Genomic DNA, 17,408 nt, shown 5'->3' with positions numbered 1-17,408 from the left:
GAACTGGTATGACCATTTGAACTTTTCTAAATTATAACTATAACAGATTTTCGTTTTTTTTTTTTGTAATATCTAGATTTGTGTGAATTGCGGTTTACATATGTCAAACCAAAGTTTAATTATATTGCATCAAACGCCATAGCTCCGTAAGTATCAAACGAGAGTACATAAAAACCAAATGTAATTTCCGGTGTCAGTGGTGTTTTGACTTCATTATCCCTAACGTTCCTTCAGAGATGCAAAGTACAGCGCTGTAGATCTTAAGTTCAGCATTGTATTTATATCTCCAGCTCTCGACTCTAAATCATCAGTGGAAGACTTGATATCTACAGCGCTTGACTAAAAACAACCAATAAAGCTTTATTTGTACGAGACTAGCAGAGCTCCGGTGACAATTATATTATCATAGAAATTTCACCAAAATAATTCAATTTATATTTATGGCAAGTAAAGAGAAAAAAATAGTTTAATCTTCTTCAGAGAAAACACACGAGCAGTTTCGCTCAAGATTGTGTGGATAGTCAGTTCAAAAGATTTCTCCCTCTGAGTTAGTTTGTCTTTGTATCCGACTTAAATTTAATACATCCTTTTTTCTTAACTTATTTATATTTAGAAAAATAAGAAACCGTTGAGTTTGATTAGTTACAAGCACTCAAATATTCAAATTTGAGCGTTTCTAAAGAATGCGAATCTAAAAAAAAAAAACAAAAAAAAAACGCTTCGGGAGTCTTGAAATTTATTTAGTCTCACTTTCATTCTGTTTTTCTCGGATGCCCAGGTGTTGATGGTTGATGTGGTCCGTTTCTCTTGCCATGTTTTGGTAACTTCTGGTTATGTATTAAGAAATATCATGTTTACCAAACTATTTTTATAACCAACAACCTAATGTCTTTTAAGAGAGGCAAAAATATATTCAAACTCATTAGTTGAAAATAAATTGAAAATTTCATGACATAATCCCCCGCCCCCAGCACATACAACAACATAGAAAACTGAGCAACACAAAACCAACCAAACAATAGGATTTTTTTTAATTCTGAATATTTGGACCAGGATGAGGCATTCGACAATTGATAATTTCCAAGCCTGTGCTGTTTGTAAGTTTGCAACTTCTAGGTAAGATTCCTTTTTTGTATGTTTCATAAAACTACACTAAGCCATCAATTTACGTTCATTCGAGGTAAGTTGGCCCAAACAAAGCATTAGCCCCACAATTGTGGAATGCCCCATAATCTACTGAATATGCCAATGTCAATAATTCATACAAGTTACACATATGAAACTTGTAAAAACGAAGTATTTAACAAATTATTAGGATTAAACAGGATTTTTCTTGATTGCAAAATAGACAAATTCACACGCAAACGATTAAAAAATTGAAACAACATACTTTAAATTTCCATAAAAATATTCACTGGCACATGCTTATTTTATAATAATGTATTTCGTTATAAAGTGGTTACATTTTAAAAACTACCAATAAGATGTCGACATTATCAAAATAGTATCAATAATAAAAACATTTCAGATGATTATTTCATACCTATAACTTATGTATGAAAGAAGCAAGTTATTTTATTTAGTACTATAGTCCTAGTCCGTATCAATTTAAGTACATATTCCACTTAAACATTTCTGATCTGACGTGCAGCAAGTATATGAGGTACTAGTGTATTGACAACAGGGCTGATCTTTTGGACATGGGTAATCTTTGCAAGTCAGTGGTTGTGGTTTCGGATAATTTGGACTGAAATTACAGTATTCCCCGGTACAATTTGTTCCAGGTTTGATTGCTGCAATAAAGAGATCTAAAGCAGCTGTTTGCTGCATTGGTGCACCAACTGTAAATGGTCCGTTCCAGTTTGGAGAAAATAAGGGACCAGACACGTTATAAAATGGCGGACCATCCTTAAATGTGATATTACATTCATGTATCGGAACTTTATCGCACATATTATACAGCAGGTTCGCTTGTATATTTAAGTCCAAATATTCCTGATATTCTTGTCTCTGTTTTGGATCTTTTAGAACGTCCATTAGATAACGGAGATTTCGGACAAATATCCCTTTGAACATTTTCTCATCATCATTACAGTTAGGTTCACACCATTCAGTAAGAGTACCCGTAAAAATGTTCGTAGAATTACGAATTTCAGCCTGTGCTATTTTGTTTGCGAGATCTAAATACGATTCCTTTTTGTATATTTTATAAAACTCCACTAAACCACCAATTAATGTTCCTCCGAGGTAGGTTGGTCCGAAAAAATTGTTTCCCGTACAATTATTCAATGCCCCATCATGTACTAAATACGTGGTGTTGTCAATGATTCCATTTTCTATAACCCATTTCCATATTTTTTTCATGTGTCCAAGATATTTGACATTCTTTGTTGCTCTAAACAGTTTCCCAGCCACTACAATGCACTCTAGATTTGTGATTGATACTTTTTGTCTAAAGTCGTAGTCAAACCACATCCCTCCGCTGCAGTTACTGGTCTTATCCCATGATGTTTTCCACAACCAATCATCCACTTCTATACTACTTTTGAGAAATTCGTCCCATCCGAATACTTCGTAAATCCGCACATAACTAAGAGCGTACCACGCCATGTCGTCAAACGATGGATACGGTCCATATGCCTCTAACAGAGAATATAGTTCACGCACGGATGATTTTATCACGTCTTGGTACCGAGTGTTATTTCCCACGAATGCAATGAAATTTGTAAATGTTTCTAGAGCGATGCCATCTTCCCAGAAGCCATCATAACCATTCCATACCTGAAATAATACGAAACAGAAATAATAAAAGTGTAAAAGTCATTTGTCGACAGTCAACTCTCTTTTTTTCAAATGCGAATAATAGCCATATATATATTTTTTTTTATCGGTATAACAAAACAGAACTATTTTTCGTAATGAAAGCAGTTTTAAATTTCATGTGACAAAGTATTACCCTTGTAAATAAACCATTCCAAACAAACTTTAACTTTAAGACTTAAATATTGAAATTGCTTCTCATTTTACAAAATGTTGAATTGGTCCATGAAAATAAACTTCTTTGATATTAAACTACAAAATAGAATAAACACATTCTGCATTGAAGAAAAAGAAGATATTATGCCACTTTTCAATAACATATACCACTAAACTTTAAATTGAATGATAAATTGATACTATTACCTTGCAACTTTATTTCTTTTTTTTTTCCAAAAGATTAATCATGATATAAGCTAGTCCATGACAATCCAGTGAAAAGCGTTTCCTTAGCAACAAAATTAATATCTGATAAATATTTCATACGATAAAGAAATAAGTCTCGCCATTTTAACTCAGCAATTCGTCCCCATTTTAATAAAGCCCCTGAGGATTCTACAATGTACCCATATATAACGATATAGCTAAATCAGAAAAGTTTGTAGTGCACAGCTTGTTACCATTACAGACTTTTGACAGTTTTTAACATTTTGATTGGAGATCGTGTTCCTGTAGATCTATACAAATAATTAAATATCTTATTCTCTGATTCTGATTTCTTACCTGGTAACTAAATAATCCAGCGATAGGAGAAGGCCACCAATTTGACTGCAGAGCAAACTGAGCTTTACAAGCCATATATGCATTAAAGTCGCCACCAAACATATCCATTGTACACGTTGTGTTTGCGGTATGGCTGCCAGCTACGCCCACCCCAATACCCATCAATGTTAACCATACTGAGTAAATGTACATCTTTTTTCACTTAATAATTTTGTTAAACAATTGAATTAATCTTTCAATCTTTATTATCAAAATATCACGTGCTTATTATCAAAATGTCCTTAATACAAGACTATAAACAAATAAAACACTTTTATCAAATGCACAAATCTATATGACATTATAATTTAATAACTCACGTTGATATATATATATATTAATTTCACTTGCAACCATAGCATTCCATTTTTTTCTCTTTGAACAGATACACTAGTTATAAACTATGGGTATTTTCGAGGTACAAAAAATAATGTTTTCAATTTAATTTTTTATTTCTTATTTTGTACAATACCATGTCAACATTAAAAGTTGCAATAAATCTTTGTCAAAAGAATACTATGTTTTTGTGTTTGTGAAATAAACATTGTTTATCAATTCCTATGGGAACCAACTGTGTTTCCTTTCTTGTTGCGTAAAAGGCTTTAATCATCCATTACTTAACATTCGACTAATCTTTGTCCAATAACCAACCAATCAATTTGTGCTAAGACATTCTAATGTTAGTTGAATAAATGACGGTCTTCATTTCCGATAGGGGTCGAATTTTCCTATTAAACGTATAAATTTAAAATAAATCGTTATAAATCAAACACTCTAATCGTTTCGAGAAATAATATTTCTTTTCTTGTGTAAAAACAACTACCCAGACTATGCCAGAAATACTTGTAACTAGACGTTAATCAATCAACGATGGACAGAGGACAAAGGACAACAAATTATCGACCTGTATACTGATGAGGTATACTATATATACTACAAACTGTTACCAAACTACCATTGTATTATACTTATAATTGTTATTTGTTACATGCTTTTTTCTATCATTATTGTGCGAGGAGAATATGTAGTATGTGTAATGTTATATCTGAAAATGCGTGGGTACATCTGTTAAAATCTACGAAGCCAATTTTGATTGATTTTTGTTCTCCAAGAGGGTTTACAGTTAACCCCGATGTTTGTTCTCCAAGAGGGTTAACAGTTAACCCCGATTTTTGTTCTCAAAGAGGGTTAACAGTTAACCCCGATGTTTGTTCTCCAAGAGGGTTAACAGTTAATCCCGATGTTTGTTCTCCAAGAGGGTTAACAGTTAACCCCGATGTTTGTTCTCCAAGAGGGTTAACAGTTAAACCAGATGTTTGTTCTCCAAGAGGGTTTACAGTTAACCCCGATGTTTGTTCTCCAAGAGGGTTTACAGTTAACCCCGATGTTTGTTCTCCAAGAGGGTTTACGGTTAACCCCGATGTTTGTTCTCCAAGAGGGTTTACAGTTAACCCCGATGTTTGACCATACGGTTTAATTACAATAAATATTTTAAAACAAAGTATGTAAAATGTGATATAATCTTCATTGAAACAACTATCCCAAAACACCAGAGGACAAACAGATAAACAATTAAAGGTCACCGTTCGACCTTCAGTGATGAGTAAAATTAATACCGCGAACATCACTATTACAAAATGTAAAGGAAATCAAATGACATTATAAAAACGGATTGATTTATACTTTAAAAATATTCGAAACACTATGCACCAACCATGAACAATACGATTTTAGCCGGGCTTTCTGTTATGTGACAACCCAAAAAAATGCAAATATTCTCAATAAGGATCGTCCCCAAATATAATGTTAAAAATACACCATTTCAGTTGAATCACTAAATGTTAAAGTAGTACACTAGTACCTCAGCAAGCAAATAAGTACTGTCAACAATAATATCACAATACAAGATTTAGGCCTAGGTATCTCGAATTCCATATACATGTTAAATTGGCAGGTAAATAATTAATTTTCTGTTTTCTATTCTGCCAAGTATCTAGTTTACATGTTGACTCTTGCTTTTCAGATACAAAAATGTCGTTGTAACATAGCTTCACTTTTCATGCAAAGCGGACCTTAAACGTTATGGAGTATTTTGTTCGATCCTTTTGGTGTTGGTGTTCTTACTCATGTACAAATTCCACTGACACATTTTTGGTTGGAACCACAACATGTATACGATTGAGAAGGAGTATAATTACAGCATGGTTGGTCCCGGGGACATGGTTTGTCATTACAGGTCAATGGTTTAGGGGAGGGTAGTATGGATTAAAGTCACAAAATTCCCCATTACATGTTGTTCCTGGTTTAATGGCAGAAATGAACAAGTCCAAAGCTGCGATCTGCTGCATTGGCGAGCCACGGGTGAAGGGTCCATTCCAGTTTGGTGCAAACACAGGACCTGATTCGTTATAATATGGAGGCCCATATTGGAATACAATATTACAGTTTTGTATCGGATGTTTATCACATACACTATACTGTACAATTCCTTTCACGTTATGGTCTAAATATCTCTGGTATTCCTCTTTCTGTTTCCCATCAACCAGTACGTCAATTAAATATCGTAAATTACGGACGAATATCCCCTTAAATACTTTTTGGTCATCATTACAACGAGGTTCGCAATATTCAGTAAGAATTCCTGATGACTTGTTCGTAGAATTCCTTATTTCAGCTTGTGCTATTTTGTTTGCAAGATCTAAATAAGTTTCATTTTTGTATATTTTATAGAACTCTACTAATCCACCAATAACCGTTCCGCCTAAATAAGTAGGTCCAATAAAATTATTTCCGGTACAGTTAGGCGTAGGACCATCATGTATCAAATATGTCGAATTGTCAACTATTCCGTTTCGTAGAAGATAACTCCATATTTCATGCATTTGATGAAGGTATTTAGTGTCGTTCGTAAAACGATAAAGTTTTCCTGCCGCCTGAAGACTAATTGTATTTGTTATTGTAACCTTTTGTCGATAGCCATTATTCCACCACATTCCCCCTCCACAAGTTCCATTGGAGTTCCAGGCTGTCTTCCAAAGCCAGTCAAAGACATCCACACTATTAGTTAGAAATTCATTCCAACAAAAAATTTCGTAAATTCTGGCAAAACTTAGCGCATACCACGCCATATCATCAAAGGATGGGATAGACCCGTACGCCTGCTTCAAAGAAGATAAATTACGGTTTGATGATTTTATTATGCCTGTATATCTTGTATTGTTTCCTACAAATGCCACAAAGTTTGCGTACGTTTCTAGAATAATTCCATTCTCCCAAAATGCACTCAAACTATTCCATGCCTACAAAAAAAATCTAAAACAGCACCGAAGAAGGACAAAACGAATATTCGAACTGCAGTTGAAAACCAACTTGGTGCATCAATGGTACAAATATATTAACTTTAACTAGTAATTCGGTATGAATAAATACATATAATTAAATTCAAGAACGATTTTCTAGAATTTTTTTCAACTAATTTCTATATTTATAATTATATTTAACTTTCTATTATCTGTTTGTTTGTTTGGTTGGTTTTGTTTTTTTAAGTTTGTGTTTTGTCTTTTCTTTTCACCAATGACGTTCTCGGTATACTTTAATATAAATCTTATGAGTTTGAATGTTCTTTGGTATCATTTGACTCTCTTCTATCTAAAAGGAGAGCGGTAGAAGTGTCATTGTTCGCCTTCATGATTGATTCAATAGTATTGTTTTACTTAACGTATATCGTAGTTCTTCCGTGTTTAGTCTTAATCATAATCCTTTTCGGGCGTACTTGCACATGAGGCAACAATAATCCGTGTTTGATCAATGACCTCATACAAAAGACAAGGAAAGACACAATACAGAATAGACGAGAGTAGATTTTACCTCTCCAATATACAGAATAGACGAGAGTAGATTTTACCTCTCCAATATACAGAATAGACAAGAGTAGATTTTACCTCTCCAATACACAGAATAGACAAGAGTAGATTTTTCCTCTCCAATATACAGAATAGACAAGAGTAGATTTTACCTCTCCAATAAACAGTAGGCAATGCAGTAATGTATTCGCCTATTATACTGTTTATAGAGCTTATTCAATTTATTTTAAACATATTCTTTTTGCATAAACACAAGTTGGCTAATTCAATACCTGGAAACTGAGTAAACCTGCTATAGGAGATGGCCACCAGTTAGACTGCAGAGCAAACTGTGTTTTACAGGCCATATATGCACTAAAATCTCCACTAAACATTTCCATACTGCATGTACTCTTAGCAGTGTCACCTTCCGCCATACTAATTAGTAGGCATAACACAGGAACATAAAGGCAAACAGTTAAATTTGATTTCCACGTCATAAATACTTTTTAAAACCAGCCGGCTGTAAAATAAGAAAAAAATATGATATTATTATTGAGGAACTAAACATAATCGAAACAGACAATCTACAAACCATTTAAAAACTGTATGATGACACAAAATTTAAGTTATTTAATTTTAAAGACGAGGAACTGGGCCATGGCATACGAATTTTATAAACTAGATACATGTACCCTAATGAACATTCAATTTCAGATCAAGATTGAAGGTGTTTGGCCTCAGTAGGTTCAGAGGACGGAAAATAGGCGACGACGATGACAGACGACGGACGCCAAGTGATGGCATTTTTATAAGCTATCATGGGGGCATTGATCCGGGCCCCGGTGAGATAAAAAGCTATTAACAACTTGGTCAGCGGGTGAGTTAACGATATAAATTCATATGCATAGCCATAGGCCGAGTTATCCGACTATTCGTGTAAACTATTGACATGACAGTAAGAAAAACACAACGTTTCATGCTATTTCTCGAGGGTTATTTTCTAATTTCGAATAGTATTTGATGTTTTCATAAATACACGAGAAAATTAAAAGTGAAAAAGTAATATGAACTTACAAATTTTACAAAACAAAACAGTTGGAAATCTAGTACGATATTATAAATTTAAAAACAGAATACGGATAAGGTTTTTCCGGAAATCAAAATCTATGTCGACACGAAGTGATCAGTCATGATCTCTGTGTTACTTTTGATCTATCAGTCCACAAAGTATAATGAACTGTAATTTGTAGCGAAATGCTTGATTTTTTTAAAAATATGAGTGAGTAAAGTGAATTTGAAGTCAAAATGCTAATAATCATATTGTACGGCTCATTATTTCAGTGTTTTTACATTATCCATGGCACACATGTAGTATTATTTTTTACTGATGTAGGCTATTATTACTGACGACTATTACAACTTCTATCTAGAAGCAAAACCTTGTTTGGCCAGATCTATATGTATGACTCTACTGCAATCAATTACTAGTAGTACTATACCGAATTTGAAATCGTACGATACTAAACGGTTCAACTTAAGTATTTTCCTGCAGCATAGGCATGAAATATGTATGAAATATTTGCCACTTGGTGTAAATCAAAAACCATGAATTAATGTTATTTGGGTTTAAAACAACGTTGGGAGTAGCTTACAACCAAAAGATATAATTGGATAAATTAAGATAGTTTATTTTTCAAATGAGATCCATAGGGGACAAACGTATATAATTATAATCTTCACAACATACAGTATTATACATGACTTTAATTTAATACACCTAAAATAGTGATACAGTGATCATATATGTTAAATAAAAAAAGTATTGAAAGATAAAACTAAAAAAATACAGAACTCTGAGGAAAATTCAATATCAAATGACAAGATAAAGGGAAAACGGTACTATTTATTCTGCCATAGGCGACAATATTAACATTTTCTAAATTTACAACTTTTTAAGATAAAAACCTGGATAAAACAGTTATATGTTGTGTTAGTACTTTATTATTGTGTTTTAAAAATTAAAGCCAAATAGTATCATGACCAACTTCCAACGGAGCTTGTTTATGTTATCCATGCCCACCGTCATTTTGCACCAAATTTGTGAAATTTTGCAAGTCTTTAAATTAAATACTACCGTTTTCCCTATCAAGCTCAAACAGATCAAACGAATAAAACTGTGATATTCCTAATACAGGCATGTTCTTATGTAGAACATGGTGGATCCTGGTACAGGCATGTTCTTATGTTCAACATGGTGGATTAAGCATAGTTGTATAGCTCTCTTAACCTCTCAACGGTGTGTGAATGTTCCGGACCATATGAGTATTTGGACCATACGCGTATGGTCATAGATATAGGAAGATGTGGTGTGAGTGCCAATGAGACAACTCTCCATACAAATAACAATTTAAAAAGTAAACCATTATAGGTTAAAGTACGGCCTTCAACACGGAGCCTTAGCTCACACCGAACAACAAGCTATAAAGGGCCCCAAAATTACTAGTGTAAAACCATTCAAACGGGAAAACCAACGGTCTAATCTATATAAACAAAACGAGAAACGAGAAACACGTATATATTACATAAACAAACGACAACTACTGTACATCAGATTACATGACCATATGCGTATACTCATATGGTCCGACCATACGCGTATGGTCCGACCGTACGCGTATGGTCGGACCATATGAGTATTATACTCGTTTGGATATTAACGGGCCGGACCATATGAGTATTTGGACCATATAGGTATTTTTTCAAACATACAATAGAAATAATACGTATTAATTTTACATTTCAAAAGCTACATAAACATTAAATATTGATGCCACAGCCAGTTGATCTTAGTTTTTATCGCTAATTGTATTCGTGTATGCTTTTGTATATTTAGAATGACATTCAAACGGTACCATACATGTAGCTTTTCTGTAATTGCTTGTTTTGGCTGCGTGCACTGATATCGACTCGGACAATTCCGATGTGTCTACGGTGTTTTTAAGAAACTTTAGATCTCCAATATCGTAAAATGAATATCACAGATCAAATTAAATAAAGGCAGTAGCTATTGCATGGCACTTACATGATATTTTACCGGTCTTATAATTAAGATTAAAATAGAAGTATAGAAATAAAGAATAGAAAAAAATAAAGAAACATACAATTTTAATATTTTACTTATAAAAAATGTCTTAAAAAATATCTTGATCTTTAAAAAATATAATGAACATTGCCGATGATATCACCTACTTTAAACAATAACATTCCTTTTACAATATGTTTTGACATCTTCTTATAATTGTACTTACAAATAGTAAGTAATATTAACTGTGTAAAAATGTTTTTTATAAGTTTTTTTTAATATATGAAAAAATGACATTTTAGTGACGTAACATCCAGTAGAGTCACACCTAATGAAGAGTTTAAAAGTATACGTGTTGATTACCCCGACCATACGCGTACGGTCCGACCATACGCGTATGGTCGGACCATATGAGTATATACCCATATGGTCATGACCATACGCGTATGGTCCAGATACTCATATGGTCCGGAACATATATACAGCTCTTTGAGCACTGCCCTTTGGTGTTTGTTATAGTAAGGAAACCTACACTATTCTCAACAACTATTACTGCAGTATTTGTGGCTTTTTGTGAATAAACTTTAACTTTTGTTGCTTAAAAGTACATTCATGTTTGTTTCTCTGCAACAGATACAAGGAGGTTTGTTAGAGTCTTTGAAGCTCACAATCCTAAGAACATCGTTCTTTTTGTACTTTCTGCAACTAAACAATCAAATATATTTATACATTTCCGGCAAAAATATTAAAAAAAAAAAAAAATAATAAAAATAATTGTAAATAAAATCGAGTGGGAGGACGTTTGTCACATTTCTGGTGTAGTAGCATATCTTAGTCTTTTGTGTTTCTTTGTTGTTATAGTGATTAAGATAATAACAAAATGTTGACGTTTGAACCCCTATTTTGACAATTTTACCTATTGGGTCGGTTTGTTTTATTGTCATACGCGTATGGTCGGACCATATGAGTATACGCATATGGTCATGACCATACGCGTATGGTCCAAATACTCATATGGTCCGGAACATATACACAGTCTTCATCGTGTCTGTCGCAGACAAAAAGCCACACCATAAACATGTTTTTAGAAATAAATTTACCAGTAGTGAGAAGTAACTTTTCTTCTGTGTGCATAAGTCATATTAGATTAATTATCCCTTGAGTTGATTAAAAGACTTGGGAACAAGCTGTATCATTTATGAGAATACCCTGATACCTAATTAAAAAAAAAGAAGCATCAATTACTATAATTATTTCATATGCCTCGATTGCTGCGTTTGCTTTCCAACTATAGTACATATGTTATACACATATACCCTGTTTGTTACATTTTTGATCAGGGGTACAACAAGTATAAGATGTATAGGGACTATATTCACAACACTCCTCATTGGACGGACATGGATGACTACCACAGGTCAAAGTTTGTGGTGGAGGATAAGAAGGGTCATACGAGCAGAAGGTGCCTTTACACGTTGTTTCTGGCTTAATGCTTGCAACAAAAAGGTCGAAAGCAGCTGTTTGAGGTTCCGGAGCACCATAAGTAAACGGACCATTCCAGTCAGGTGAAAACACTGGACCTGTCACATTGAAATATGGCGGCCCGTCTTGAAATGTTATGTTGCAGTTAGATATTGGATCTTTATCGCACATGTTGAATTGTATTATTGCTTTCACATTAAAATCTAACCAATTCTGATAGTGCTCTCGTTGGTCTGCGTCATCCAGTTCGTCCATTAAATATCGTAAATTCCGCACAAATATTCCTTTGAATAAGATTTCATCTCTGTTACAATGTGGATCACAATATTCTGTGAAGATGCCAGTTATGTTTGTACTATTAAGTATGGCAGCGTTGGCAAGTTTAATAGCTAAATCAATGTGTGACTTATTTTCAGAGATTTTATACATCTCTACGAGACTACCAATCATGGTGCCGGGTAAATATGTAGGTCCATAGGACTGGTTAGGCTTACATTTACTTGTGGCACCGTCATTGATCAAGTAAGTTGTCTCATTTATAAGCTTATTTCTTAAAATATAAAAGTATATCTGATCCATCTTCACAAGAAAATCATTATTCTTCGTCAACCGATAAAGTTTAGCAGCTAGCTGGAGAAATTCGGTGTTTGTTATTGTTTCTTTGTTTTCAAAATTGTTATCAAACCAAAAGCCTCCACCACATCTGTACGTATGATCCCAGCCTGTTTTCCAAGCCCAGTTAAAAATGTCAATTGCTGTTTGTAAAAACTCTTGTTCCCCAAGGACTTCGTAAATTCTTGAATAGCTTAAACCATACCATCCCATATCGTCAAATGAAGGATAAGGTCCATAGGCCTCTAGCAAGGAATAGAGTTCCCGTTGAGATGCCTTGACAACGTTCATGTATCTGGTATTGTTGGCATATTCTATGAAATTGACCATAGGTTCCAGAACGCATCCATTCTCCCAAAACCCATCATAACCATTCCATATCTAAAACAACATAACATACATGATTAACAAGATAAAAAAAAACTCAAACCCGTCTGGACGTACATTGGAAAATATGTACCCGACTTACATGTTTATGACTAGACTTTAGTATCCTTAGCACAAAAATGCTTTAGCCGAGACCAAATATTCAGTAATGCTTTTCAGTCTAGTCGTTTCCCTCGATTATCTATTATTTTCAAATGGAATACATGCATCCCAAGCCCTCAAGTTATCTATACATTTTTTACACAAAACTCAGTTGTTTTAATTGCATGACAGGTTATATTTGTCTTGATTTAGATCTATATTTCATCAATATATAGATGTTTGATACACGCGATATTAGAACATTTGTACTGAAATTTAAAATAAAAGGTGGCGTCCATTGGGCCGGATGTAATATATATGTAATTCATGAATTACATTTTGTACAAATTTATATATTTATAATGATTTACACATGTCACTATAATAAACACTTTATTTACTTACTTACTTTTTGTTAGCTATATAGGGTAAATCTGAGTATATAACATGGCAAAAACTGTTTAAGTGATTTTTAAATTTTATCCAATCAAAAAGTAAAATCACAAAAATACCGGGTTGAACTTAGAGGAAAATCTAATCGGAAAGTCCATAATCACATGGCAAATTCAAATAACAAAACACTTCAAAAGCGAATGGACAAAAACTGTTATATTCCTGACTTGGTATTTACAAATGATTAATTGTTGCTTTCTTAACCATGTTAACGTTCAATGACAATTAATTTATATCAATTCATGTGTCCTATCGAAGACCATCCCACATCACTGTATTTTTCTATATATATATATACATCTGGGTTATATTACTTATTATTACAGTCTCCGTTTCTATTTCTTTACCTTACTCATCTCTAAAATAAATCTGTTGAACATAACAATTTAAATTGCTTAATTTTTTGAGGGATGTATAAGTACCAAGCCACGTCCAACTATTTTACTTTAGTCAAAATTTGTTATTATATTTTAACGGCCGTTTGTTTTAAACATCGCAGACTCTAATGTAACTACACTACAGTTGTCAAATCTGAAATATTTAGAAATTTAGACCGTTCAGTGCTGTTTATTTGGAATTCTTATTGACGCAATCTTTCTTGTAACATCATAATATCGACACGGTTAAAGCTTTAAAATTGTGCTAGTTCACATCGCACATTATTATTTTTATTTAAAGCATATATGTGAAATCTCTGATGTAATTAGTCATATAACCTATGTCATATTCAACAAATTTTTAGAATGGTGCAAGCGTCTTAACTGATGTTCGGTTTGCCTTTTTTATTGTATAAATTTCAAGATTTAGTAAAAGTTTAATCTAAGAAGACTTAAAGATGATTCATTTAACATCAGAATCTGACTGACGAAGGATATCTGTTATCCGAAATATTTATAAATAATTACATTTATAGTTCCTTTTTATATCCTTGGTGTTGTTATGTACACTTTTTAGGCGTTTATATAATTTATTTTATTGTGTACATGTATCGTTACTTGTAACGATCCAGCTCCCACGTGGGGAAAATCGTTGACTATTATTCAGACGTTATATATATATATATATATATATATATATATATATATATATATACAACTCGTCTAAACATCAACCCAACAATGTTAGATCTGTAAATTTGCTTTCGCAAATTTTAGGTTCTTCCCTCGCCGGGATTCGAACCCATGCTACTGTGATATCGTGACACCAAATCGCCTGCACTGCAGCCGTCCCGCTAGACCACACGACCACCTGGGCTCTCAAATAAAAGAGCTTTCGCTGGCCGTGTGTTACCTTTCCTCGTCAGTTTTAATCTAGCGGCGTACTACAGTACATGATATATAAGGAATGAAGATGTTATTGTTACAGATCAGCTAAATTATCTATAGTAAAGGATCCTACAAATTAATGTAATATACAGTCACAGAAAATAATTATATTTATAAGTACGTCTGAGTCAGTGACAACTCTACAACAGATGTATCCATCGGATCGCCATCAACGATGGTGATACATGGCTGTGTACATAATGTATATACAACTCGTCTAAACATCAACCCAACAATGTTAGATCTGTAAATTTGCTTTCGCAAATTTTAGGTTCTTCCCTCGCCGGGATTCGAACCCATGCTACTGTGATATCGTGACACCAAATCGCCTGCACTGCAGCCGTCCCGCTAGACCAGTCGTGTGGTCTAGCGGGACGGCTGCAGTGCAGGCGATTTGGTGTCACGATATGACAGTAGCATGGGTTCGAATCCCGGCGAGGGAAGAACCTAAAATTTGCGAAAGCAAATTTACAGATCTAACATTGTTGGGTTGATGTTTAGACGAGTTGTATATACATTATGTACACAGCCATGTATCACCATCATTGATGGCGATCCGATGGATACATCTGTTGTAGAGTTGTCACTGACTCAGACGTACTTATATATATATTTATATATATACAACTCGTCTAATATATATAACTCGTCTAAACATCAACCCAACAATGTTAGATCTGTAAATTTGCTTTCGCAAATATATATATAAGTAAACCATTTACTGATGTAAGATTATAAATGAACTGTCCATAAAGAGCAAATAGTAAATTATGGCAAAATTTTTGATTTGATTTGATTTGATTTGGGACTTTCCTTTTTGAATTTTCCTCGGAGTTCAGTATTTTTGTGTTTTTACTTTTTATTAGTAAATACAAGTAAACTTACCAAATAACTGAATAATCCTGCTATTGGTGAAGGAAACCAATTCGATTGAAGTGCAAATTGTGTTTTACATGCCATGTAGGCATTAAAATCCCCACCAAACATTTCAGTATTACATGTACTATTTCCATTGCCATAGATTTGTGCTAGCAAGATGCTAAACACGTAGAATAAGCAGATCTGTTTCATTTTAAATGTGTTATAAAAACTACTGGTGTGACCTCTGATTGTATCCTTACAATGTTTACAAATAAATCTTTATCTGACCATGTAGATTACAGCATACCTTTGATAACTGTTTGAAATGATTCATGACTAATATTATAATATAAATATATTAATAATCAAAATATTTAAACTGATAACTTTATAGAGGAGGCATGTTGTCAAAAAAGTATTGTTATAAACATTCCCTTTTTTCATTGCTACAATTGTTAAATAAAATTGAGAATGGAAATGGGGAATGTGTCAAAGAGACAACAACCCGCCCAAATAAAAAACAACAGCAGAGGGTCACCAACAGGTCTTCAATGTAGCGAGAAATTCCCGCACCCGGAGGCGTCCTTCCCTACTTATATGTTTTTCTTTAGTAACTATCATATTGCTTGGATTTTTATTTTTACTAATACAATTCCTATTCTAACTATAATGTTTAGTGTACTTTTTGTAACAGTAATGACTGTGTTAACGTTGAGGAAGAAAAGACATTAAAACAACAATTTGAAACCGCTTTAACTTACAGAGTATGAAAAGCCATCAACCGTACTATTTTAATTTCTACAAGCTGTGCATTTTGACAGTTTACAGCTCTTAAATAATGCTCGAAGACAGAATGGAAACTTCAGACATGTACAATAATTTATATCTAAATAAACCTACTTATAAAATTAATATATAACCTCATCAATAAGCCATGCACGTTGATCCGTAATTTTATTTCCCCATAAAGTCTTATCAGATTGATCCTCTTTAGCGAATCTGTGAATTTTACATCTTCGTTTTTGATGTATCTAGCAATTCATCATCCCGTTTTAAATACAAAATTTCAATCCTGGTATCTATGATGAGTTTATTTACCCCCGCCCTGAATGTTCGCAATTGGTAGATTCTTCTCAACTTGCACCTCTCAGCTACTTTCCATTTATAGATAGTCTGTAAAGATTGTACATCAAGTTACTATATTCCACTTCTTTCTGAATCTTGCCACTATGTCGTCACATTAGTGAATTTAAGATTGATTCCATAAACGTAGTTGGTAATTATTATGTTCATTTTGACAACATAAACATTTATGGGTAAATGGTGAAGAATTAGACTGAGCAATTCGAAGTGTGAGAAAAACAAGAATGTGTCCATAGCACACGGATGCCCCACTCACACTATCATTTTACATGTTCAGTGGACCGTGAAATTGGGATCAATACTTAAATTTGGCATTAAATTTAGAAAGATCATATCATAGAGAACATGTGTACTAAGTTTCAAGTTGATTGCACTTTAACTTCATCAAAAACTACCTTGACCAAAAACTTTAACCTGACGAACGGACGCGCAGACCAGAAAACATAATGCCCCTCTACTATCGTAAGTGGGGCATAAAAATTGTTATATTTTTTATTGGGACCTACTAGGCAGTGGCGGATCTAGAAATTTTTATAAGTGGGGCCCGCTTCCGTCACG

At 33.6% G+C, this 17,408-nt stretch overlaps 2 protein-coding genes across 3 annotated transcripts; both read right to left on the bottom strand.

Moving 5' to 3' along the window:
- Positions 1-1,390: 1,390 nt before the first annotated feature.
- On the bottom strand, positions 1,391-8,547 carry LOC139529841 (uncharacterized). Of its 2 annotated transcripts, XR_011665906.1 has the most exons (4): positions 8,499-8,547; positions 7,715-7,944; positions 3,541-6,878; positions 1,391-2,781 (listed from the first exon to the last, which is right to left on the bottom strand). XR_011665906.1 is itself a non-coding variant. In XM_071325767.1 (2 exons), exons 1-2 carry the CDS (start codon positions 3,730-3,732, stop codon positions 1,609-1,611), a joined length of 1,365 nt encoding a protein of 454 aa, XP_071181868.1. In that variant the 5' UTR covers positions 3,733-3,794; the 3' UTR covers positions 1,391-1,608. The 2 variants fall into 2 exon arrangements, 1 of the variants encoding a protein (XP_071181868.1); XM_071325767.1 differs by lacking the exons at positions 7,715-7,944; positions 8,499-8,547 and having other exon boundaries at positions 3,541-3,794.
- Positions 8,548-11,779: 3,232 nt separating this feature from the next.
- Positions 11,780-15,955, bottom strand: LOC139529840 (uncharacterized). Its single transcript, XM_071325766.1, has 2 exons — positions 15,732-15,955; positions 11,780-12,981 (listed from the first exon to the last, which is right to left on the bottom strand). The coding sequence occupies exons 1-2, from the start codon at positions 15,915-15,917 to the stop codon at positions 11,809-11,811; spliced, it is 1,359 nt and encodes a 452-aa protein (XP_071181867.1). The 5' UTR covers positions 15,918-15,955; the 3' UTR covers positions 11,780-11,808.
- Between the last annotated feature and the right edge of the window lie 1,453 nt (positions 15,956-17,408).

Source organism: Mytilus edulis, chromosome 7 (assembly GCF_963676685.1).
Source record: "Mytilus edulis chromosome 7, xbMytEdul2.2, whole genome shotgun sequence".
Classification (NCBI taxonomy): Eukaryota; Metazoa; Mollusca; class Bivalvia; order Mytilida; family Mytilidae; genus Mytilus; species Mytilus edulis.
The sequence above is the reverse complement of the archived record's forward strand: the minus strand, read 5'-3'. Positions and strand labels throughout refer to the sequence as shown.